This window comes from Aythya fuligula, chromosome 28 (assembly GCF_009819795.1).
Source record: "Aythya fuligula isolate bAytFul2 chromosome 28, bAytFul2.pri, whole genome shotgun sequence".
NCBI classification, from domain to species: domain Eukaryota; kingdom Metazoa; phylum Chordata; class Aves; order Anseriformes; family Anatidae; genus Aythya; species Aythya fuligula.
In genome coordinates, this window is record NC_045586.1 from 212,136 (window position 1) to 238,526 (window position 26,391).

Genomic DNA, 26,391 nt, shown 5'->3' on the forward strand with positions numbered 1-26,391 from the left:
AGCCTTGGCTGCAGTAGTTGGATTCCAGGTTTGGAACCACTCTGTGGATCGTGCTGACTCAGTAGCTTCCAAGTAAGTGCCAGGCGGAAAGAGGCATACTTCTGGCTCTGGCTCTGCAGAAAAGCAGTAACTCAGTACGAGGAGTGCCTGTTTATGCACTGCAGAGGCTCTGACAGCTCAGGCAACACACGTTACCCAAGCTACATCTTCCCATCTCTAGAAAATAATGTGAGGCTGAAAGCAGCTTGCAATCCTCTGTTAAAATCATGCTGGTGTTAGCTTGCTAAGCAAATACTTCATTCATTTCACCAAAGTTTGCTATTTATCAAATAATTTCAGAGGAATCCAGGCTATATCTTTCTTCAGCATAATTAGATATTTGCCAACCATAGTTACAATTCTCTAAAATGTAGTTAATCTAGTGCTGACTGTAATTAAGTACAGTAAATATTTTACAATTGTCTTATTTTTATTGAAGAGGGATGGATAGGTATGGCATTGATGTCTTCTGCTTTACATTTAATCTTTGAGATAGTAGATCCTATAAAGTTTTCAAATAGTGTGTGCGTGTAATTATCTTGTAAGGGATGGCGGTCTTCCATTTTTAGGTCCAGGTTGGAGAGGCTGTATCCCATACATTACAAAGATGTGCTGGGAGCTATATGTAAAAAGAATGTCCTTCAAAAACAACAATTAAAATATATTATTGACAGGTTCCTAATAGGATTTGTTGAGGTAATGAATATTGCACTTTTTTTTTTACGGAGTAAGTTTCAAATTTGATTACTTTGCAAGCTTCGTTTACTTCACATTCTTCACCCTCTCCCTCACCCCATACAAACAAAATAATAGTTTGAATTACTTTAGTACAATTAGCAGTCTTTTCTGGGGAGAACTTGGTACTACATTGATTGAGAGTATCATGAGACAAGATTGAGATGTTTTAATATCAGTAGGGTTTGGTAGGTTGTTTGTGGGTTGTTTGTGTGGTTTTTTTTTGGGGGGGTGGAATTCTTATAACTAGGGAACAGATTAAATGGTTTATATTAAGAACTGGTGGTGAGTTTGTTTTTCCTTAACATTAGAAAAGCCGTAACGTGTCCACTGAAATGCAATTGCTTTAAAACTCATAGATTCAGGTTATATAGTTACCTTACCAAAAGCAAGTGTTAATAAGCTCCGCAAGACACTGTGTTACTCAGAGTCTTTGTGCTCTATTCCTAAAGAATTTCTCTTTCTATTGACTTTTAGGACCCTTCAAAGTCGTACAAGAAAGCTGGAGATGTCGCAACAGTTGAATTACATGTGGAAGAAGGTATACAAGTAGAAACAAATCCTTTATCTAAGAAAGTTACCCCATTGCACTCTGAAATGACAGATTATATAAAGTCATCTCCTCCAACTCTTATCAGTAGCCATAATTCTGACTTAAAGGATAGAACACAAATTAATGGAGCAACAACTGTAACAGAGAAATTGGCTCAGCTTATTGCAACTTGTCCTCCTTCGAAGTCTTCCAAAACAAAGCAGAAGAAGCCCGGAAGTGGAACTGCATCTGGTTTGGTTAAAGACTCTGGGAAGAAGCTACCAGGAACCATAACTGCTAGTGGGATAGTAAACAAAGATTTGATAAAGAAATTGCCAGGATCTGGCATTGCTGTTGGATTGGTTAGCAAGGACTCAGGGAAGAAGCCATTAGGGATTGGTAGCGCAGCCATATTGGTTAACAAAGACTCTGGGAAGAAGCCACAAGGGATTGGCCCCTTAATTGGATTGGTCAACAAGGACTCTGGAAAGAGGCCGGCAGGGATCAGCACTCCAACTGGGTTAGTTAACAAGGACTCTGGGAAGAAACAGCCAGTGACCAGCTCTGCAATTGGATTAATCAACAAAGATGTTGGGAGGAAGTTTCCAGGTATCAGCACTCCAAGTGGATTGACTAATAAGGAGTCTGTAAAGAAGGCAGTAGGGATTAGCACCCCAGCTGGATTGATTAACAAGGATGCTGGGAAGAAGCTGCTGGGAATAAATAGTCCTACAGGATTGCTTAGCAAGGATTCTGGGAGAAAGATGCCAGGGAATGGCAGTACGACAGTTCTCACTAGCAAAGACTCTGGAAGAAAGACACCAGGGATTGGAAGCCCAGTGGGACCAGTTAACAAGGACTCTGGGAGGAAGATGTCAGGAATTAGCAGTCCGGTGGGATTGGTTAACAAGGACTCTGGAAAGAAGCCAACAGGAATCAGCACTCCAGTGGGTTTGGTTAACAAGGACTCTGGAACTCTGAAAGCAGACACTCTTACGCCTGCCTCAGAGCCCTTTAAGCTTCCTTGTAATTCAAACCTCGGTAGCCTCGAAAGCCATGATTCTGCAGATCTACTGAAAGAAAATACTACCAGCAAAACATTTGAGAAGCATATTATGAGGCAAAGTAAAGAAAGTATCTTGGAAAAATTTTCAATTCAGAAAGAAATTGCTGATGTGGGCAAGGAGATGTTTAATGAAGGAATCTGTGTTCCACAGGACAGTTACTCAACTAGTGAAAAAGGGATTTATGAAGCATCTAAGCATGAAAAACAGCCTCCAGTATATTGCACTTCACCAGACTTCCGGACAGGAGGTGCTTCAGATGTATCCACAGCAAAGTCCCCGTTTAGTGCAGTAGGAGAGGGAAATCTCCCATCACCTTCACCCACGGTGTCTGTTACAACCTTAAACAGGAACCTCTCTACAACATCTTCCCAGTTAGCATCTAACACGTTGCATTTAAGTTCCACAGCTGATCTCTTAGAAGGCATTTCAGATCAGATGGGCAAAACTCAGTTTTCGCCTGACAGTACGCTTCTGAACATAAACAGAACATTGAACCATACTCTGAGCACCGATTTTAAAGGTGCTGATAAAGATCTAAATGATTCGAAAGCTTCTTATGTAGAAACTTCAAGAACTAGTCCCTCTATAGGAAAAAAGCCGATTTTGGCAGCTGAAACAAGCATTCATGCTACTGTCACCCCTTCAGTAGTTAGTTTTACAAGCTTGTTTAGTAGCAAGCAGTTCCTAAAGATTGGTGCAATAGCTGCATCAGATAAATCCTGCCAAGGAGCAAAAAATCTGAGCGCTAGTCAGCAATCAAAACCTTTGAAGAAGAGAAAAGGAAGGAAACCACGATGGACTAAAGTGGTGTCAAGAAACACGTGTCGACCTCCAAAGGGTCTGGAACTAGAAAGGTCAGAGCTTTTTAAAAACATTTCATACAGTGCACTATCAAACAGTAACTTGGAACAGGCCAAGTTCTTGAAAAACATAGGATCATCTACTTTCGTGGAGCACGAATTTGTCAAACATCAGTTGCCAAAACTGAATGAGGCTAATGGGCAGTCTCTTGCACTGTTAACTGAGACTGACAAGCAGACTCAAAAGTTCTACAGCACTCACAAACAACCCTCAAGTTTGTGTATGTCGGATGATTTCTTACCTGACATGTATAAACCCAAAAGAGGAAGACCCAAATCAAAGGAGATGCCAGAGCTGGAAGGTCCCCCCAAAAGAACTCTAAAGATCCCAGCATCAAAAGTCTTTTCAGTGCAGTCAAAGGAAGAGCAAGAACCTCCCATTTTGCAGCCTGAAGTAGAAATTCCTTCCCTAAAACAGAGTTTATCAGGACAAGCTTTTCCTAAAAAGAGAGGGAGACCTAAAAGACAGATCAGGTCATCGATTAAAATGAAGCCGCCTATTCTTTCTGTGGCGCCTTTTGTTGGATCAGAGAGTTCAAACAAGATAGAGTCTGAAAGTGATCAACATCGAAGTGGGGATTTTTTTGAGAGAAAGGACCAGCTCCGAGGGCCAGAAGAAGTCCAAAAACCTAATATTTGTAGCATGACTGATTTGGAAGTAGACTCAGACAGAAAAGTTGCCAAGAGAAACAATGGACAGTTAATGAAAACAATTATTCGAAAAATAAATAAAATGAAAACTTTGAAGCGAAAGAAACTTTTGAATCAGATTCTCTCTAGTACAGTGGAACCAAATAACAAAGGGAAAGTGCAATCTAAACTCCACAATACGGTGTCAACTCTTGCTGCCACTTTTGGTTCAAAATTAGGCCAGCAAATAAATGTCAGCAAGAAAGGAACAATTTATATAGGAAAAAGGAGAGGAAGGAAACCTAAAGCTGTCCTGAATGGTATTTTAACTAGCAATTCTGCCGGCTTGACAGTTCTTGAGAAGTCTGCCCAGCAAACTCCTGGGACATCATTTGGACAAGTTCTTCCCCACTTGCTGCCTTCAGCAGCCAGTAGTTCTGAGATTCTTCCATCTCCCGTTTGTTCTCAGTCTTCTGCCGTGAGTGGGGGACAGAGCCCCGTCAGCAGCGACGCCGGATTCATTGAGCCCAGCTCTGTGCCGTATTTACATATCCACTCCAGACAAGGAAGTGTTGTTCAGACACTTGCGATGAAGAAAGCTGCTAAGGGAAGGAGGAGATTATCTCCACCTACACTGTTGCCAAACTCTCCTTCTCACTTGAGTGAGCTGACATCCCTGAAAGAAGCTACTCCTTCCCCAGTGAGTGAGTCTCACAGCGACGAGACGATACCCAGTGACAGCGGGATAGGAACAGATAATAACAGTACTTCGGATCGAGCGGAGAAGTTTTGTGGGCAAAAAAAGAAAAGGCATTCATTTGATCATGTTTCCCTTATTACACCTGAAACTTCCACGGTTTTAAGCAATCTCAAAGAGAAGCATAAACACAAATGCAAGCGCCGAAGTCACGATTACCTTAGCTACGACAAAATGAAGAGGCAGAAGCGAAAAAGGAAAAAGAAGTATCCTCAACTCCGAGGCAGGCAGGACCCAGATTTTCTAGCTGAATTAGAAGAATTAATAAGTCGGTTAAGTGAAATTAGAATAACCCACAGAAGTCACCATTTTATACCGCGAGACTTACTGCCTACCATTTTTAGGATAAATTTCAATAGTTTCTATACTCACCCTACTTTTCCTTTAGATCCGTTGCACTACATTAGAAAACCTGACTTAAAGAAAAAGAGAGGCAGGCCTCCAAAAATGCGGGAGGCTATGGCAGAAATGCCTTTTATGCATAGTCTCAGCTTTCCTCTCTCCAGTACCGGGTTCTATCCCTCTTACGGCATGCCTTATTCTCCATCTCCCCTTGCAGCTGCTCCCATAGGGTTAGGTTATTATGGAAGGTACCCTCCAACCCTTTATCCTCCTCCACCTTCCCCATCTTTCACTACCCCACTGCCACCACCTTCCTACATGCATACAGGCCATTTGCTTCTCAATCCCACCAAATATCACAAGAAGAAGCATAAACTTTTACGCCAGGAGGCTTTCCTCACAACGAGTAGGACGCCGCTCTTGTCAATGAGCACCTACCCCAGCGTGCCACCTGAAATGGCTTATGGCTGGATGCTTGAACATAAGCATAGACATCGCCACAAACACAGAGAACATCGTACTTCTGAACAGCCACAGGTTTCCATGGACACTATAACAGCTAACAGCTCTTCAAGAACTGTTCTGGAGTCCTTGAAGCGCTACAGATTTGGGAAGGAGGCTGTTGGTGAGAGGTACAAACACAAGGAGAAACACAGGTGTCATATGTCTTGTCCACACCTGTCACCTTCAAAGGGTTTGCTAAGCAGAGATGAACAATGGGTCAGGAGAGAGCCTTCGGAGACTAATTCGTTAGCACTGGGATTGCAGACACCGTTACAGATAGACTGCTCGGAAAATTCCCCAGGTCTGTCCCTGGGGGGATTTACTCCCAGCTCGGAGCCAGCCAGCAATGATGAGCACACAAATCTTTTCACAAGTGCAATAGGCAGCTGCAGAGTCACGAACTCTACCAGCACCAATGGACGTAAAAAATTAACTGACAGCCCTGGACTCTTCAGTGCACAAGACACCTCGCTAAATCGACCCCTTAGAAAGGAACCATTGCCTTCTATTGAAAAGGCACTGCAGCCTCTGTCAGGTAAGGGAGCTCTAATTGTATCATTTCATACGAGCCTTGCTGTTTTATGTTCTAGCGAATGTGCACTAGTAAAGGCACGCAAGTATAGCTTTGGCTTTGTGGCAATTTTTCTGCGTTGAATTTCGGTATTACTAGCGCTTTTGTTCTTGAGAATTTCTACTATTACAGTTCTGCATATCTTTTGGTACAGACTTCTGGGACTGTGTAAGTACCTCCTCCCACCAGATCTGTCTTGCTTTGTTATAGCAGTATATAAAGTTTTGCTAAGGATGCATTCTCATGAAAAGTTTTTTGTTTGTTTGTTTGTTTTTTTCCCTTACAATTTTAACTATCTAAATTTTCTCAAGGTTGCTGATACTGTAAAAGTCTTTTTTCTGCTTATTTTGAAGTTTGGTTGATTGGTTTTAGACTAGTTATTAGTACTACTATTGCAAAGGACTACTTTATTAAACAAAACATTTCATATTTCTTTTATGACTCCATTTTAGGTATTTTGATAATTTTTACTGCAGTGTAGCTTTGAATCCCTGACTTGAGGCCTCTAGCAGTACCTTACAACAGTTGCTGAATGATTCTGGGAATGCCAAAGACCAAACTTTGTAGTGAGTGCTTTATTAATAGCTGGGAAACTCATCTTACGTAGCCTCAAACAAAAGTGGAATGGAACTAGCTGAGGCTGTGTATACAGAAAACTGCAATGACAGTATCAGAAGATTGCTGTTCAAGGGAAGGGCCTGGTCTCTGAAGCTATGAACTTCGTAATTTACACGACAGTAAGAACAGAATATGTAATATGAAGTTTGGGACTGGAACAAAGTATATTACACCTCAGTTTCCCTACTGGCTTCATGTTGTCACTTCATGCTGTACTTCATTATTACAGATGTTGGTGGGAGTAATTTCCACATTTTACCCACTTCTGTCTTAATTGCCACGGAGGTTTTAGTGAGAGCACATAACAAAGATAATATGCAGAAGACAAAAGTGTGGCTTGTGCTTTTATTTGCTTGCTTCTGTTGCATAAAAGAAGCCTGATGTTTCCTCCTCCCTTGCTCTAATCCTTGTCTACACTCTCCATGGTAAATTTAAATCATTTACCTAAAACCACTTGTGACTAATACTTCACAGACCAAGAGCTAAGGAAACAGCTAACTGTCAATAAGGAATACTAACTCTGCACATTCCTTACTTTCATCTTCCTCCTTTTCTTGTAACGCCCCCATTCTGATGCCTCCTGCCACCTCCATGCTCTCACTACAGTGCCTTGCATGGATGGAGGTTTTATTTTGCCTTTGACTTTGGCTTTTTTGGTTGTTTGGTTTACTTCATTATTTTAAGGGCAGTTGGAAGTGGCTGGATTGTTTTACAAGTTGTCCATTCACCCAAGAAGCATAACTTTTGATGATATATTTAAATAGTGTGTATCTAAACAGTTAGTTTTTGGGTGTTTTTTTTGTTTGTTTTTGAAAACATGCATTTGTTTTATGGTCCAGTATGAGGAAAGTAAAGTACATTGCATAAAATGTAGTTAGAAAAACATAAATTTTAGGTTTTTCATATCTCTGCTTTATTATTAAAATTACTTGTGAGGAGAGTGTCAGGAGAAAGTGGTAAAGCTGTAAGATTGCTTCTCCTGCTGCAGTGGAAAGACAAATTCAAAGTGCTAGGTCACTGAAGGGTTAAATTTGTCTCTGAGGATTGAAGAATTAGTTGTGGTAGCTTGTGCAGTTCAGGGAATTTCCTGAGGAATTCCATTACAGTGAATGATCTGACTTGGGTTTTTATGAGGAACAGCCTAATTAAAGGAAAAAGCAGAGATGCTTTAAGCTGAAACCTGCTAGTGAAGGCTCTGAATCACTCTCCCTTTTGGAGTGTTTAATTGGTTCATCAGATGCAATGTATCACTTCCAGTGCGTGTATTTCCTGCAATTGCAACCAGCTGTTTTATTGTGAGACCAGCCTTCAGCTCAGCATTCATCTCATTCACAAGGAGCTCCCAGTGCCCCGCATCACGTATGTGCAGTACATCAGAGGACTTAAGACTGCATCTAGAAAAAAGCTGCATGTTAAGGGCCTCTATTTTTGTTTAGATCGATGTCAAGTAGTAGAGTTGTTTGGTTTTTTATCTCTGCTGCTGACTTGTGATTCTGAAGCTATTACCGTGAAAGACTTAGATATTTTTGTGTACTTCGTAAAATAGCATAGATAGAGAAAAAGAATGAGGTACTGCAAAGATTTTTTTTTTATTTATTAAACCAGATGCAGTTAAGGTGCATGGTGGGGGGAACACTGAATCAGAGCTGTTAAAAAGAGAAGTCCAAGACCAGCATTGGGCAGTGCTTCCTAAAATTGTCCTGTATGATCCGTAAGGGACATTCAGGATAGTTTATTTCAGAAATACCCACCTGAAAAATACCCTTCCTTTCCATAGATTTTTTGAACCGACAGATGCTGTGATTTCAGCTGATGCTAGCTGGTCTCTGGTTGCTTGTCTCAGAGTTGTAATCCAAATGCGGATGTTTTGGGGAAGGGATGCTAGCGAGTGTTGGTATCTCACAGGAGATGGAGTGTAGAGATGTTTACATGCTGGAGATGTGTTGTTTAAAACAGGCAGCTCACACTCCGACACCAAGGCCCCTAGGCTGTAACTTTTTGTCTTTAAATGGTGAAATAGGCGGTAGCTCTGTTGTTGCCGCCTGTGGCAGCGTCCTCGCCTGCTGCCTTGGCTCTGGAGAGAGCAGCTGGGAGCGCGTCCCAAAAAGGGTATGGAAGCACAGCGGGTGACGGGCTTGGTCTCGTGTCCACGAGGCAAAACTGCTTTGCGTTGTACATGAGCAGTGTAACAGCGCCTGCTCCGATCAGGGGTCCTGCAAAAAAAAAAAGCAGGGATTTATTCTTAAACCGTGAGGCGAGGATGTAGAGAAGCGAGTATTGCGGGCTCCTTCGTTGTGTCGTGTTCCCTTCCTGGCATGCTTTTGTTAGCCGGCTGCCAAAGTCGAACCAGAGTCGCCACGGGAGAGCCCGGGCTGGGCGCTGTGCGGAGGAGCAGGGCAGTGGTGGGCACCTTGCCCCTTTCAGCCGGGGCTCGCAGCGGTGTGGAAGCGCGGGCGGCTCCACGCCTCGAGTGGTTCGGGACGAGCCTGTGGCAGAGCGGCCGCGGTGGGCTCACAATTCCTGGAAGGAAAAGGAGAACCAAAACAAGGCGGCCCGCGGGGAGCCGCTCAAACGCGAGGGCGGGCCTGGGGCCCGCAGGCCGAGGGAAGCCCGCGTTTCCAGGCGAGGCCTCTCGGCGTTTCAGCCACCGCCGGGCCGCTGCCGGTACCGGGTTTCCACCCGAGCACCGGGGCCGAGGCGCAGCTCGGGGCCGGGCCGCGGGCAGCGGCGCCCCCTGCCGCGGCTGGGCTGGGCCGGGCCGGGCCGCCTCGGGCCTGCAGGGAGAGGCCTCAGGGAACGAGAGCGAGTGGCCCCCGGGGCCCTCTCGCTTTTCTTCTGCCCTAGGACAGCCATATAACCTCCTCCTGCTTAGAGCATGTAGTCTTCTCCTTCCTTTTTTTTTTTCTCCCTCTTTTTCTGATCTTTTTTTTTCTCTCTGCTTCCTGCTTCACCTCTTTTCCCTCTCTGCTTTGCCTCTTTCCTCTCTTTTCTCCTTAACCCCCCTTGTTTTCCTGAGGTCCCAGGACATCTGTTTTAATCTGTGCAGCATGAAATCAATGTCTCTTACAGTTCTTTACTAGAAAAATTGATTCTGGAATAAGGAAACAATCGTTCTTTCTAAGATTAAGCAACTGCATGTAGTCTCCCTGTAGAGTCCCAGTACACCTTCCTTTCTGCCTGCATGTTGTAGAAACAGACTGTTCAGAAGCCACCTCAGGAGCCCCTCAGCACCATCTCTACATCAAGATGCCATACAGGAAAACCTGAAAATCTTCACAGGAAGATTTCTGGTTTGCAGCTCAGGACAATGTCCAGCAGCCTTACAGTCATACCCTTGCTGAGAAGAATTCCTGAGAAATTAAATCTGATTCTTCTGCCTTGTCAAGAATTTAGAATAATTGGAACAGTGGTATTGTTTACTTCCTGTCTCAATGGAACATTTCTTAGTTGTTACACCACGAGCTAATAATACCCATCATAAAAGTTCTGGACTCCTCAGTACCACAAATACATGGACATACTGCAGTGAGCCCAGTGAAAAGCCAAAGGCGGCTGAGGGATTGGAAATTCCGTCATAGCGAGGCTGAGAGAGCTGGGATTGTTCAGCCTGTAGCAGAAAATACTCAAGGGAGATCCTATCTATGCTGCCCGTACCTGATGGCAGGGGTTAAAGAAAATGGAGCCAAACTCAGTGCTGCCTAGTGAGAGGACAAGGGGCAGTGGGTGCAAACTCAAGTACAGGAAATGCTGTTCATACAGAAGAAAAAAATGTGCCATTATATGGGTGATTGAACCTCTGTCTCAGGTTGCCTAGGAAGGTTGTGGAGTCTCCATCCCTGGACATGTTGGTTGTTTTTTCCTTTTTTTTTTTTTTTTTTTTTTTTTGCTTTTTACATAAAAGCCAATACTCAGATACCAAGCGATTCTTCCATATGGCTTATTTATTGTCCTTTCTATGCCTTGGTTCTGTAAGAAATTCTGCTGTAATGGTTCAGTCCCATCCTTCTGTAGGTACATGCATCATAGCAAGCATTCTTAAAGCTAAAAAACAGTAATATTAGTTCGAATATTTAACATCTACAGTGGGTTTTATTATCACTGCCAGACTGAAGTGAGGTGTTTTTTTTTTTTGTGCTTTTGTCTTCCCTGATCTGCTTTTCAGGCACTCTGCCAACACAGGACAAACCTTCCCAGAGGCAGTCAGAGAGCACAAATTGCAGCCCTTCCAGAAAGAGATCAACATCTGAGAGCACATCTTCTACAGGCAAGTAATATTTGCTGATCTTGTTTTGGGGACCAGAGCAATACTAAGATCTATACTGCTATAGGCAGCTAAGACAACATTGTTATAATTTTACAGCAGCAGTATTTTCATGGAGATGCTGAGTTTTTCTGCTTAGAGTTTAGGATACAAGTGCTTCAGGTTGGACTGTAGCTGGTATATATGGACTGAGCTGGTATATATGGAAGCAGCAGCATAGCTATGGAGTTTAGTTCCTCACCGTGTTAAATTAGTCTTCATGAAGCTTGAGTCTTTAATTACTAGTAAGACCTGTGACACTACAGTTAATCAATGAATTAGATGAATAAATTCCTCTGTAGGGAAGAGCTTGGCTTCTGGGCTGCTCCAAAGGTAGATAACTGGTAGATAACTATTAGGATCAAGAGGGGGTATGCTGATGTGTTGTCTTTGTCATATGTGAGAATCTTGCTAAGATGATGGAGGATGACAGGTAGCTCGTCCATCCTGGTCAACCCCAATTGTATAGTTGTGAATGAACCTAGGCAGGTCAAAAATCACAACAGGAGAGAGTCTGAAGTACTGAAAGGGCTGGAAACTCCTCATCAGTTCTGTCAAACAAGAACTTCTGCACAAATGTATTGTGAAGTTGAGCAAATGTATGCTGGCGAGATGTCAATGGAGTTGGCTTTGTCAGCCATGGGGTGACATGCTACACAGGTTGCTGCTTGAAGTCCAAATTCGTTCACTTGACAAAGAAGGGAAAGCCTATATTTGTGTACCAATTTGCTAATTTTGGGAAGTACAGCTTAAAAATAAGCTCAGAAAAGACAGGTAATAAAAACATATAGATAATATAAACACTGAGAAGCTCAGCAGAGGCTTAAAATTTGAAGGGAGATAAAGATAGCATATCATAGAAAGAGGGATGAGTCAGAAATCTAATAAACAAACCAATATACTAATGCAAAAAAGGTTGGAAAATAAATAGGATTAGATAGAAATGTTTGAAGGCTAGTTAAAAGATTGAGTAACCGGCACAGTGAACACTTAGTGGGGTAGTTCACTACAAAGGTATTCACACTGAGTAATGTAACCTTTGTGGAAAGGCTAGGCAAGGAAGAAAGCAAAGGGCTTTTCACCTCCTTATATCCCAAATGGAAGGGAGGTTTTAGAGCCACAGAAGATAACTTGAGTGATACTTAGTGGTAGGAAAGCTTGTGGGCACTATCATCATAATCTACCACAGCCCATTGGGCCAAGAAGATGAAGCACGAAAGGCATATTTGGCACAATCTGCAGCATCTTTCAAAGAGCCTTTAGCAGCAGTAAGAAACCAGTGTGACGTTCATGGGGAAGGGAATCCAGCAAGATAAAAACTTACGAGCAAAGCATGGAGGATAGTTTTTTTCAACCATAAAACAGGAAAAGCAATAGGAAGAGAGACTCCTCTAGATTTGATTGTGATCATTAGGGGGGAACAGACTGAAAATGTCAATGTGAAATACAATATGAATGAAAGATGCACGAAAAAAATATCCTTAGGAAGCAGTTGGATAGTAAACAGTAAACTAAAAACAGTGGATTTCATGAAGGAAGGTATCAGTGAGTTCAGGTCTTGTAGGTATGATTTCTTAGAAGGCAAATTTAATGGAAAAGAGTGCTAAAGGTAGGCTCACACCACTAAGAAGTGTCATTCGGGACATGAACTGGAGATGATGGATGAGAAGAAGCATGTGACAAGACTAGCTTGGCAGAATCATGACCATTTAGTCATCCCAAACACAAGCAAAAAAGCATGTAGAAAGTTAAAAGTTCCTGGTTTGAAATGTAGGACAGTTTACTAAAGCTAATTATAAAAGAACAGCACAAACGTGTGAGGACAAAAATCAGAAAAAACAAGAACTAAAATGAGATAAAAGTAACAAGGGACATAAAGGTGGAAGAATCCATCCTGTGAGTACATGTTAACTAGAAGAAATGCAGGGAACAGCATTGTTCTTGATGTTTAGCAAAAGGGGGAAGGCTTTTCTCAAGTGATGCTAAGAATCACAGTGTGTCTGAAGTACATGTAATATGGTGTATTTTTTGCTTCAGTTCTCATTAGAAAGGGCATTAAGATCTAGGCATCAAGTTCCATTCTAGTTTGGTTTCTTGTTATTCTTATGGTAGATAAACAGCTACTTAAGCTGGCACCTTTTAAGATGAAGAATGCATTTCTATGTTAGCTGCTGTTGTATAACATCACACCTTTCTCTTGCTCGTGCACCATACTGCACTTAAAATTGCAAATTGACAGTTAATATTGTGGAAGAGCAATACTTGTCCTCTCCTTGATTTTCAGTCTAATCGTGTCTTTGACGTGCAGTCAGCTTTTTACTGTAACTGTCTGTTGCTGCTTTCTATTCACAGTTAACTTTCTTTTAAAGAAAAGGTCTTACGTTTCAGTGGGCTGGGTGACAGACAAACGTGCACATTTGTGTGAGTGGAAAAGCTGTGGGTCATTGCACGTAGTGTATCTAGTGTATGTGTACAGATTATCCAGCAATAGTTTTGGAGCACTATTTCATCTAGTCCTTAAATGATAGATTGGTGAGCTGCAGAAAAAGTAAATTGTATCAACGTATAAATTACTTCAGTAATATCACAGTAATTTGCTGGATTAATAGGACAGCCGCTAAGTCAGAGTGTGCCCAGTTATCTGTTAACAGCATGAAGTGACTTGTAGTGTACTCAGCAGTCATTCTGCAAGGCACTTACGAGATTTGAGCCTTTTTTTGTAGGGAGGCAAGACTCGTGCAGTCACACTGGGAGTGAGTATGTAGATGTTGCTCTGTTGGACTTTCACAGCTACAAAACTGTTGAATCCCTTGACCAAATTGTCAGAGGGAAGGAGATCTGAAAATGTTCTTTTCCTGTGTATTCCCGGGAAGCTGTCAGCCATGTAGTAAAAAGAGACCCTGTTTGCAGTACCACTGCCACTGAGGAAAATACAATGTAAGCTTACCTGCTTGTGGGACACAAAAAATCCTTAACTCTGACCGATTTTATATGGAATCCCAGTTGCAGAAAAAGCTGCTGTTAGAATTCAGACATTCTTAGACAGTGAAGTTGATTGCAAATTCGTAGGAAACATCCTTAGGATATGTACTTACAGAACTACTTATTACAATTTCCATATGTAAAGAATGTGGCAAAACTGCTATTTCCTCCTCCCTTTAAACAAACATTGTCACAGATGCTTTCTTCAGCATATGCTAAAGAAAATATTCTACAGTGAAGAAGTGTTCTCTTTCTCTGTCTTGTTACATTTGTTTTACTCACTCAATTAAAAGGAGCAACAGCAAACTGTAAGGCTGTGTATAGGCAGTTGTTAAAAGTTCAGGCATTTCTTGTGCAGGAGAGCACAGGAATAAAACTGAGTCACAGGTTTTTCAGCTTCAAAGACACTGATGTGATGCTGGTAAAGACCAGGCTTTGTTACCTTTCTATGCAGATTTGGCTGCATGTGGGATGTCAGTGCATTTGTCAGAGAGCTGCTTTGCAGCCAAGCAAGTGTGCATGACCAGTGCTTCCAGCTGTTTTGGGGTTTGTGGTTCAGTTGTCTGATCCTTTTGGATCAGTTTCCAAACAGAACCACTAGTTCAAGGACAGCCACTAGACTTGGTGTCCAAATGCATTGTGTCATGCCGTTTGGTTATCATGGGCGGCGCAGCTGCTTATGGAGCTCACAGTGCTAAACAGATGGTGTTTCTGCAAGAAACTTTCAGCTCCCTCCCAATGTGTATTTAAAGACCATAAGAAAGCAGGGTAATTTGTCTTTATTATTTCATCTAAAATTGAAAGCTGAAAGTGTAAATCCTTCCCTTGCTTTCAGAATTATTCAGGCTGCTAGGTTTTTCATGTGGTTGGTAGTGCTTACAGCAGTGCCTTGCAAGCATGTTGCATCTTTTTTGAATCCTGCAGAAAGAAGGATTGTTCATAGGAGGATTTTTAGAAGTTGACCTGCTGATTCTTCTTCCTTTAAATCATTTCAACTCTGGGAACAGTGTTTTCATTTGCACTTGCAAATTTGTTACTTGGGAAAATTGATGAGGAACACATTTCCCCAAAGTAACAGACTTGGACTAGAAAATACTTATTGTAAATTGTGTTGCATCTTTGACAGCTAATGCTTAATGTCTCTATTGCCAAAAGATACAAACCCTTTTACAGAAATATTTTGTCGTCTTCCCTTTAGCAGTTACATTAGCGCATGCTTTTCAGTCTCCAGCTTAAGTTCCAGTACATTTCTATTTGTTTGTGTTTCAGTGATTGGAGTACCTACGCGGGGGACAAGGCTGGCAACTGCTGTTGATGATTCAGTGGACAGCTTACTGCAGCGCATGGCACAACATGAAGGCCAGGCTACTTTGGACAAAACCATAGAAGCAGTCATTGCAAATGTATCTGTTCCACCATCAGCTAGTCCTGCTCGAAACCACAACAGGGAGAGGAGCCTAGGAAAACAGGACAGCCTCGTAGCTCCAGCAATTCCAAGCAGCTCCTGCAGTGATAGTATCTCACTTCTGTCAGACAGATTACCAAACAGCTATTCCCCACATCATCTGAAGAGAAGTGTGGTTGAAGCCATGCAGCGACAAGCTAGGAAAATGTGCAATTATAACAAGATCTTGGCAACAAAAAAAAATCTTGACCACGTCAATAAAATTCTGAAAGCCAAAAAGCTGCAAAGGCAGTCACGGACAGGGAATAATTTTGTGAAACGCAGGCCAGGTAGGCCCCGGAAATACCCAATGCAGGCTGTCGTCTCAATGCAAGCTTTCCAGGCAGCTCGACTGGTCAGTCAGGAGTTAGACAAAAGGGAAGAAAGCAGCAGTCCTTTACACCTTGGACCTGATACCATCACAGATGTAATTGAAGCTGTAGTGCAAAGTGTGAACTTGAATACAGATCACCGAAAAGGCTGGAAGAGAAAGAGGTGGCTTGCAGAGGAACAGGCCAGGAAACGACAAAAGTCTCTACCAGAAGAAGAACAGGAGAGCACAAAGAGGTAATTCTCCGTTAACCTCCGTTATATGTTGGCACTTACAACATTTCAGACCATCAGAGAATCCTACTCATACCAACTCTGCTCATTGCATTTGGTTTCACAAAGAAGTTTGTCGGTTTTAAGAAAGCTTAAGGGTCTTTCTAAGCTACCAAACATCACACCCTAAAATGTAATGGAATTGCAGGTAATCTAAAGCTTGTTTTTGTGCTCGTGTCTCAAGTGAAACATGTTTTCTGATTATCTCAATGAAAAATACATTTAATCTGCTGGTAACAAGTTTACTAATGAGGCACTTCAGCAAAGATCATCATGTGCTGAATAACAAACTATGGGTGCTACATGCTCCATGGGAACCTTAAGTGTGTGACTTCTATGCATGATAAGCAAATATTTGCAAGTGACACAATGTCAGGTGAGATCAACTGATACACAGCAAATAAAGAGTAAAACCAAAGCTGCAAATAGGAGTTACAATATGCACCTGTCTTAGGAGTGCAATCGCTGGTAAAGGAACACGCCAGAAGTCTCTGATTCAGTCTTCACATGCTTGTCCCCAAAGTCATCGGCATAAACAGATCAAGCTCTTTCAGAAGTCTTCCTTCCTGTGTTTTCAGAATAATTCTGGAAAATAATCATCCACTTGTGTTTCAGAAATTAATACTAAGATATAGACATTTAGAATTGCACAATTTTGCTGGAACTGTGTGTTCAAAGGATATATTGTATGGCTCTCCTGAAAGCTAAGAAAAGGTTTACCACGTACTATTTTTAGAGTACAAAAGCAGATAGTGTAAGTCACCTTCTAAATTACTGCACTAAGGCTCCAACCGGTAAATATTAGGAGTAATAACATTACTCTAAAAAGATTCTCCACTTTTTATGATTAACTACCACTTGATCATGATCATTGAGTTACATATTTAAATAGCTGAGGCACCTAGTAATTCAGAAACCTGGGCTTTTTATTTTGCTGCTGACCATGAAAAGGAATAATGACGTGGTAAGATAATGTTTATGGTAAGAAATACTGTAAGATAATCTTTACTTTTCCTTCCAGTTTTTCTGAGACAGCAGCTGAACCACCCAGTCCACATGATGCCCTTGGGAAACCACAGGAACCTGAAAACACTGAACAGCCTTTGCCTTCTCTTGCCCAGCGTGAGAAAAAAGCCCCTCGGCCCCCAAAGAAGAAGTACCAGAAGGCAGGGCTCTACTCTGATGTGTACAAAACAACAGAGTAAGTAATACCGGGGGAAAGTTGCTGTCTGATATTCCAGTGGAAACTGTCTTCTTTCAGCTAGAGCCATAAAGAGCTGCTACTAATAAGTAGCTGAAATAAAACCATCAACTTAATTCAAGCCTGTGAAAAATAACACACATGATAATTATCAGAATCTGACCCAGTGAAGATTTAAAATATAGCCCCAGTCAGAAAGCAGCCTCCAGCAGTCTGAAAGTGTTTCTGAGTATCGACCTTGAAGAAGGTAAGACAGCTGCTTTCTACAATCAAATGATCACAGTAGTAAAATTGCTGGCAGAGCTTGCGGTGTTCAGGAACCGAGTACCACGTCTACATAAAAGGGGCCATTACTTTTCTATTTTTATTGACTGAATGATGTTGAGTGGTCATCTTTGGTATGAAAGAATTTCAGGAACGCAGCCTGTTCATTTCACAGCTAAGTGAAGTTCATCTCCTTCGCTTTGTATGAGCTCTTTAGTGTAAAAATTGAGCGCTTCAGTGGTGTACGCTAGAAGGTGGGCATCTCCCGTTTCTGATAACCAGCTCGCTTCTGCTTCTCTTTGTAGTTACGTAAGATTTCTGCAGCCATTTGGACAATTGTGCTGAAAGTTAAGAATTTGCACTTCTCTTAAATATGATCTGTCAAATTAAAAAGAGGGAAGTTGTTCACCTTCTGACTCATCCTACTTTGTAGACCACTTAAGGTTACACAGACTGCTGGGAGGCTGCTAGCATAGTTTTATCTGCTGTTCTGGTCACTTTCCTTTGCATTGTAGAATGAGGGCATGAGTAAGGGATCAAGACTCTAAGGAAGAACAAAGATCAAGGTCTGATCAAAGTGCATCTGTTTCTAATAGTTAGAAAGCATGCTCTTTTGCAGCTCTGCTAAAATTTATAGTATTTGGATGTTCTGTCACAGGTATACACAGTCATGCAACACTCCAGTATTGCTTCTTAAAAACGAGGTGTGTGTGTTGCGTTAGGATGGGACCTGAGAATCTTTTACAATAAAACATCAGTGACATTGTCAGTCTTAGTCAGCCCCCAGAGAGAACCCTTACTTCATAGCCAGTAAGCAGATGTCATTTGAAAAACTGCATGAATACGAGAAACAAAAGTTGATGTTTGTGAGTGATGATGGAATCAAGGTCACTGCCATGGAGAAGGCCAGCACAAAGCTGACCTCTGCTTGCAATCCTCCCTCTCCCATCACATCTCATGTTGCATTTCCATGGAGGCTTGAAGAGTTCTGATTTGGTCTTCACATTGGTTCTTGCTCCACATAGCGAGTCCTTCCCTTGCACTGGTAATGATGTTTGTGATGAGCTGCTTGAGACTACTGAGGAAACTTTTCCCTATCAAGTAAGTAAATGCAGCCTACACAATCTGAGCTACCTTTCTTGATAGTATTTTGAACACTAATACTGAAACAAGGTATGGAGATGCATAATTGGGCAAGGACAGAACTGTGGCCATCTTGTTTTAGGTGTCCTGTCTTACACCAAGGTGCTGTGCAAAAGGCTGATCCCAGCATTTCATTTGTCCTGGCACTGGCTCTCTCCTTACTTTTACTGAGTTGATTCAGCAAACTAAATTGGCAATGTAGTAGACACTTTTTTATAATTAATTTTCTGTTAATTAAACTTGCTGTTCCAGTTCTTTTGCACTGTCAGATGTGTGCCAGTGCAAGAGGACATCAGAAGTTCATTTTATTATTCTAATAATTTGTATAACTTGCAGCTGTGTGAGTATGAAAATATGATCTTAGTTGAAAACAAAAATGCAGCTCTGTAATTGTACGGCACCCTCTAGTGATGATACAGTTAAGTGTCATCATTGTTTCAAAAACAGCTTCTGCATTCTCTAGTTGATATTGTACAAAGAGAAACAGAGACAAATGATAAGTGCAATTGCAGACATGTCACTCTAAAGGCCATTTTCTTACCCTACTGCATCTTTCTCAAATTATTCTAAGTGTCCTTAGAACAGATAAAGTAGTGGAAGTTTTACTGACGTTTATTGTCGGCTTCTCTCTAGATCAGTTACATCCAACTGCTAAAACAACAGCACAGAAAATATTTGTCATTTCATTGCTAGTTTAGTCTGCTGTTATAAGAGAGAGCTGTACATTAGTTTCTCTGCTGCCACTTGAGTTGTACAATTTGCCTAACCAGAATTTCACTCCAGCTGACCTTGATGTAGAAATTTTATTAAAACACAGTGAAGAAAGCTCAAACTTTGTAATTCCTTGCAAATGAGCTAAGAACAAAAGGAGTGATGTCTGAAGTTAGCCTCAGTTCTACCTCGATTCCCAAAAGTAGTTTTGTAGACAGCATTAGCTGTTACGTCCACATGAATTTTCCAGAATCCTCAACTCCCACTGGAAGAATCACACTGATCTTTTGCTGAAGAGAAGTTCAGTGTGTGGTTGCACAAGACTGCAGGTTTGAGAACAAAAGAAGATTGTGTACTGGAGTCACTATCTGTTTACCCAGTAGTAGCTTTCCTAGAGGAGTACAAAGTCTACTTCACCAAAGAAATTAAATAATTAAAAGTAAATTAGTATTTAACAAAAATATGGTTCTCATTAGGGAAATATCTGGCAAAGTTTTTCATATTGTCTGTGATTTTTATCAGCAATAAGAAATTCTGAGTTCTTGTTCCAGGAGTGTTGTCTGCACAATTGTGCTGTGATCAGTACTGAATTGCATCTCGCCTGGCGTACACATCACTGCAGTTTAGCACGGGCTTGAATGTGAGGTTTCCACCCATTTGCTCCTATCAGTGCCTTCCTTTTGCTGATGTTTGCAGAGCTGCAGGGTGAATCACAGTAGCTAATTGAATGCTTTAGAAGCAAAGCTGTAGAAAAAGCCTACAGAGACCGAGAGTCTGTGTTGCCAGAGCCATCTGTGGTGAGGAGGCAGACCAAGGTGGAGCAGGGGAGTTGATGTGCAGGTCAGGATCAGGCCCAGTGACAATGACCAGCGTCAGATGCAGTCCAGGGATGGCCAGAGAGGTGCAGGCTACAGCCGCGGAGGCAGCACAGGGCCCAGCCCACATCCTCAGCCCTCATGGCTGGGCTGGAGGTGGGTGACATGCAGCACAGGCCTGGCAGGGACCAAGTGCCCAGGGCTTGAACATAACCAAATCTCCTGGGGCCGTGGGTGCAGGACCTGGGGGAAGCCCCTTGCGAGGCTGCTCAGGGTCACAAAGGGCTGGTGGTAGCACTCGGCCACCCCCTGGGAGCTTCTGCGAGGCTGTTGGCGTGCCTTAGCAAAGGGGAATGGAGGGCTCTGTCCACCAAACAGAACCTGAATTGCCATCCCAGAAACCCCAGCCCAAAAGAAGAGCTTATTTTCTTCCTAGTGGGGCTGCATGGGCCTGCTAATATGGACCTTTTCTCAACGTTGTGGAGAGGCCCCTTTTAATCCAAGTGGCTTTTTTTTTTTGGCGTGGCATTTATGTTTATAAAGCTCTCTGTCTATCCTTGATTACTTTAGCATAGTCTCCTTTTTTATTGAATACTTATTTCATTTTAACTTCTGCGATTTCAGAAGGAAGGGGTGAGAAGTATTGGTGACGTTGGTTCAGCTTATTGATTTGTCATGACAATTCTGAAATGCCTCTAACAATACTTCATCACTGTGTTTGGGAGAAAAATAAAATAGGTGCTTTCCCATTGTTCTTTGTGACAATGCCTAAAGAGCTTTGTGTTACACTTTGTGTTTTTAACTAGATGCTTTCTCTGCTTCCTTCTCCTACTAGTTTCCTCCTTACAGTTCAGTTGCCACTGAGTAGGTGGGTGTTAAAGGGTGCGTGTTTGGCTGGAATTAAGTTGTACCTTCCTATGGAATGGTTTTCCGTTTTTCATTTTTTTGCCTTTAATTTAAGGATTTGCTTGCCTCTTGAGAATGGAGGTTCACACTTTGCCTTTTCAAAATGCTTTTCCTTTTCCTCTCGATAAGAACTTGCCTTCCAGGTCTTGTAAGTAGTTACTGCAGAGTAACTTTCTTTGCAAGTCTTAGTGATTCAGTGCAGCACAACTTGATGGAAGACCTTACTCCTAAACAAATAAAACAAATGCCTGCCATTAGTAAACAGAGGGTCATAATTAATATTAAAAACAGTAACCTTTATTATTTGAGAGAATGCTGCTGCTTTTTGATTAGGATAGCTCGACAAAGTATACTTCAGTTTGCAATTGCTGTATTTATGTAAAGAGCAAGCAGTAGCTTTGTGCTGGTGATACATTCTGGACCATGAAGCACCGGACTGGAAATAGGTGATCTGTGTTTTAACCTTCCTTCTGTCCTACACTGTGACCTGGAGCAGGCTAACCTCTCCTTCTGGTGGTGGAATACCTATGTGCCTTAAAAAATGAAGATAATAGTTTTCAGATGTGTTGTGCTCAGATAGTCCCATTTCATTTTAATAATAGACTGTAGTGAGCTGCCAAAACAGTCTTTCAGAGAAGACTGCAAGTTGTCTTTCATTCCAGATCTTTGAATCAAGGTGCAGTGGCTTTATGGAATGCATCCTCTGAATACAAAATGTAGGGATTGTTTGGCTAGAGAGAGAAACTCGACTGAGTTCAAGCGTATGACGTTATATCAGAAGTCAAATTAATTTACTGTAAAAATATCTTTTGATCTTAAAATCCATCTCATTACCGTGTGTATGTATCTGCCTGTATATGTGCATTAGGTTAAACGCAAGGGTATTGTAGTAACTAGAGCCCTAACACATAATGCTATTAAAAGCACGGTACTTTAATGAAGAGTACATGCAGCATCTAATTCAGAGCCCTCATTTCAGCAGTATGCCTTAATTTCTCTTTCACTATCTAAAATTTAGTTAACTTTATATATTTTGAGAATAAATATTAGCAATCCAGAAGGGATTACAGGAGTGTGCAGACCACATTCAGTTGTATGTCCAGTTATTAAACATGAATCGCTTAAAAAGCTTAGTAAACTTTAATAGGCTTTAATAACATTTTTATCTTTGGTATATTTAACATTTAGATGTCTCTTCTGAATGTTGCAGAGCTACGGTACTAAGTATAACCACATCAGTTTTTTCTTTCCATGCTTTCTTTGTCAGTAGCCAAAAGGAGGTGTTTAGAAAAGACAGGGTACTGAGCTAGGTGGTTTGACATCTGCATGATCCATACAACCATTCTTACTTCATGTTCCTGTTTTTTTTCCTTCTGTATAGGGGCTATCTTGTTGCTTTTTTAGCTCTGGTTTCTGTTCTTTTCCTGCTTTTAATGATAAATAGCCTACTAAAGGAATAGAACCTGAACATTTCTTCTCAGCAAAGTAGGAAAGCAGGCACTATATATGTATAACATGTCAAATACCTAAGCAAACAACATTGGATATGAATTAAGATTGTTTTATTCTTGTGATCTTAGTTATTACTTATCTGTTCCGTACTACAAATTTAAAGTTGATGGTGTCCCATCAGGTGTTGCCTACTTAGAAATTACGGGGGAAAAATCAAATCACCAGTTTTGAAGCAAATATTTGCCAAGCAACCTGGAAGTTAATTTTTTTGGCCATTCCTATTATTATTCTCTTGCTCGATGTTCTAGATATTCATGCCTTAATAAAACAGAAAATACGTTTTTTTTAACAAATGTCAGAAATGTGCCTCATTCTGATTTTTTGTTGTTGTTGCTTTCATCTGTCGTCCACAGTCCGAAGAGCCGCCTCATACAATTAAAGAAAGAAAAGCTGGAGTACACTCCTGGAGAGCATGAGCATGGACTGTTTCCAGCCCCTATTCATGTTGGTGGGTAATTCACATGTTTTAATTGTTGGGAAACAAATATCACTCTTAGGTGACATTGAAGTACTCTGCTTCATAGTCTTTCTGTTTCTCTCCCTTTTCTTCTTTTTTATTTTATGGCATTGTCAGGTTACTCATATCTTTCAGCATATGAACTTTGTCAGAAGTCGTACTCATCCTTCTGTGTTTTTCAGTGCACAAGTTTGACTCGAGGCTTCCTTGTTGCTGTTTGACCTTTGCTCTCATTTTTTTATTTATCATAAGAAAATATCAGTCTAGTTTTAAGCACGCTTTAACTGCCATAATGTTTTAGCTTAAATGCAGTACAATAGCCACCTTTTCAAACTAATACCACAGTAGAATAGCCAGAGATTATGATTACTGTTTCTTAAATCTCAAATGCTAAGCAAACGATACATTCCCCCATAGGATAAATATGAGAAGTAGAACATAAATGAGGCCTGGGTCTTGTCTCTGCCCTCTGCATAAGGAAATTATGACCTGTGGGTAGCATGAGGACTTAGAACTTGTCGTGTCCCATGATGGCGTTGCCAAGTCCAGTCCATTTGACTGAACTGCCTGGGGTTGATGGTTGTGAACTCTCAGACTGAAGTTTTTGCAGTTCATGCTGTTTCCCAGTACAAAACAAAATTGATTTATTATTTTTAAGGTAACTTTTTCCTCCCCTAAAATGCTGCGATTTTTCACTTCACGCACTGTCATGCAAAGTGATTTGAGAAATTTTACATTGTTCAGAGGGAGTATTTATCCCATCAGATACAAATGTTTAATTGGTTTGTCATCTTAAACTGAACCTTTTTGCTCCATTCACAACTTTCCCAGAGAGGCAATACCAGCTGAAGAGTTTGAAAGATCTGTTTGAATCAGTGAGCATAAACATTTAAGAATCAGTTTTCAGAACTGAAGGTGTTAATTCAAATTGACAAGAACATGACCTTTCTCAATTCATTTTTGAATTAGGTCATATAACTCTGCTGCACGACTGAACCATCTGTTGGGATGCTCAGGTTCAGTTTGCAGTGCAATGATCCTGTTCTCTTCCTAGGGCCATGACCTCAAGTTTGTTTGTACTAGCAGACACAAACAAGCTACTGCAATAAAGATAAGGCTGTTTTAATTGCTCTGTATTGGGTAGCTGGAGAGTAGTTCTAACTGCAGAGCAGAGTTACAAGGTTTAGGACTGTGCCAGATAACTGTACTAGTGCCTACTTGATGAGGGCTGGAAGGACATTCCACATACTGCAGGCACGGTGCCAGGGCACTTGAAAGAGCCTTTTGTTTCGCCTGGTGAGGTCATAGAAGTGAAAGCAAATTCCCGGCAGATTTAGCTCTTTCCTGGAACCTGCTATGGATGAATAAAGCATTGAAAATAAAAAGTAATTTAGGAGTACATTGTAAGGAAAACAGCACAATTTTAATTTCCACTTGTGAGGGTATGCATGTGAATTTACACAAAATCGCAGACTATTGCTGGAGGAACATAAAGGCATTTATTACCATTTAGAAAACCTGGGAAAATCCAACATGAGACTGACACCTCATCTTTAGTCACTCTTCTCACTACAATTTTGTGACAATTTTCCAACAACATGCCAAGAGTACTTCTTAGCTAGAAGTAGCCTAGCACTTGTGTCAAGCCTCAGGTCTTAATATTAACAAAGCATTTATTGAGTCAGTTTCCTTCCTTTAGGAAAAGATTGGTGTGATAGTAAGTTTTGGAATAAAGACAAAATCTACAGTGAAAGCAGTGTTTCCTGTCTAAAAAGTTTCAAATATTGCTGAAAATACAGATCATCTTGAAGTCATTCTGAAACAATTAGGAATGTCTTTGTCAAGTCTGAATTAGTTTGGTAAAGGTTGTAGGAAAAGGTTTGGAAACTTCTCAAAATTCAAAATCTGTTTTCTAAGTACGCTACTGTGATTCACCACCTTGTATGAATCACATATGCAGAGTTTTTGTATATGTGTTTGATCTCTGTGATAAATCATTTTAGTATGTACACAGTTGAGGAGAAAGCGTCTCCTTTGTTTGGGATTGCTGCAAGGAGTTAGCAGTGTCTCAGTATGACACAGAGGCATCTTCAGTTTTGTCAATTATTTGCTGTTCTGTAACTCGCATTCAGTTAACCCCTCCTGGACAAACACCTGCAAGGTTCCTGGCAGGACTCTTCAGATTTTAACTGTAACTGTTAAAGTTTAATGACACCCTTAAAGTTCAGTCATCAAAGCAGAATGCAGCTCTAACTCAGCAAGCGCATCTCATTTCTGAGACAGAAGCTTGCTTGGTGTCTATACAGCTTTAAACCTCAGTGCAAAACCAGAGCAGAATGCAAAGGCTAGCAAGATGGAATGCTCTTTCCTGTGCTTGTCACTAATAAATAAAATGTTCTCGGAAGATTCTGCTATTCTGCCTTTTTGACTTTCAGACATGGAGAGGCCCTATCAGAATTCTGGCAGTGTGCCTAGGAGCAGTCCTTTTGCCCCTTGGGGATATGTGAATATGAGTGTGTACAACTTATAAACCTTTTTGTTTCAGGGAAGTATCTCAGACAAAAGAGAATTGACTTCCAGCTGCCTTACGACATCCTCTGGCAGTGGAAACACAATCAGGTACAAGATAAAAAGTTACTCGTTGCCAAGATTATGATTGGAAGTCTTGGAAAAAAAAACAGCAGAATTCTTGCATGAAAGCTATGTTTATATATTCTATGTATTAATGAATATTCTTATTGCTGCCACTGGGTGAGGAAAAAAGGATTTGCATATGTATTAAATGTGAATAGTTTCCATTATTCTATCTCTTACAAAATAGCAATCCTATAGGTTTCTGCCAAAAAAGTCATTAATTTTGCTGCAGACTTTTATTTTGGTAGTGTGCCTGCTTTCTGCAATGATCTTGTTTTAGACACGCCTCAGGAGAATTCAGATGTACTGCCAACAGCACAGAGAAATTTCAGGCCTTATTTTTCTTGGATCGCTCCCAGCAGAGTGGAATTTATTTTTCACTTGCAAGCTGAAATTTTCGTACTGAGGAAAGAAGAGAAAGTGTTTAACAGTCGCATTCTTTTTAAAGAGCTTTAAATATGTGCAAACCTAAAAATAGGATTTTTTTTTTTTCCCTGAGAAGTTTCCACCAAGTGATTTAACACAGGATTTAATGCTGGAAGGTAAATCTGTCCCCAGCTGTGCAGCAGGAAAGTGCTCTGAGACATGTAACTTAAGGATGTGAATGAGCAATACAAATTCCCAGGTGGTTGTGGCTCCAGCTACCTTTTGAAATACCACCAAAATGTAATCTTAAAGTAATGATAGCTGTTGACATTTCAGCTGAGGACAGTTTCTTGACATGTACTGAAGATTGCCTACATCTGCCTGACTTAGCTGTTCAA

The 26,391-nt window shown here is 41.2% G+C and overlaps 1 protein-coding gene across 2 annotated transcripts in view; it reads left to right on the plus strand.

The window, feature by feature from the left end:
- ASH1L (ASH1 like histone lysine methyltransferase) overlaps positions 1-26,391 on the plus strand; it is a 58,210-nt gene that overhangs the window by 13,951 nt on the left and 17,868 nt on the right. For both annotated transcript variants that reach the window (XM_032204462.1, XM_032204463.1), the window contains exons 3-8: positions 1,252-6,001; positions 10,818-10,919; positions 15,207-15,948; positions 17,006-17,185; positions 22,890-22,984; positions 25,539-25,612. In XM_032204462.1, the coding sequence (XP_032060353.1) occupies positions 1,252-6,001; positions 10,818-10,919; positions 15,207-15,948; positions 17,006-17,185; positions 22,890-22,984; positions 25,539-25,612 (5,943 nt within the window). The remainder of the gene's footprint in view (positions 1-1,251; positions 6,002-10,817; positions 10,920-15,206; positions 15,949-17,005; positions 17,186-22,889; positions 22,985-25,538; positions 25,613-26,391) is intronic.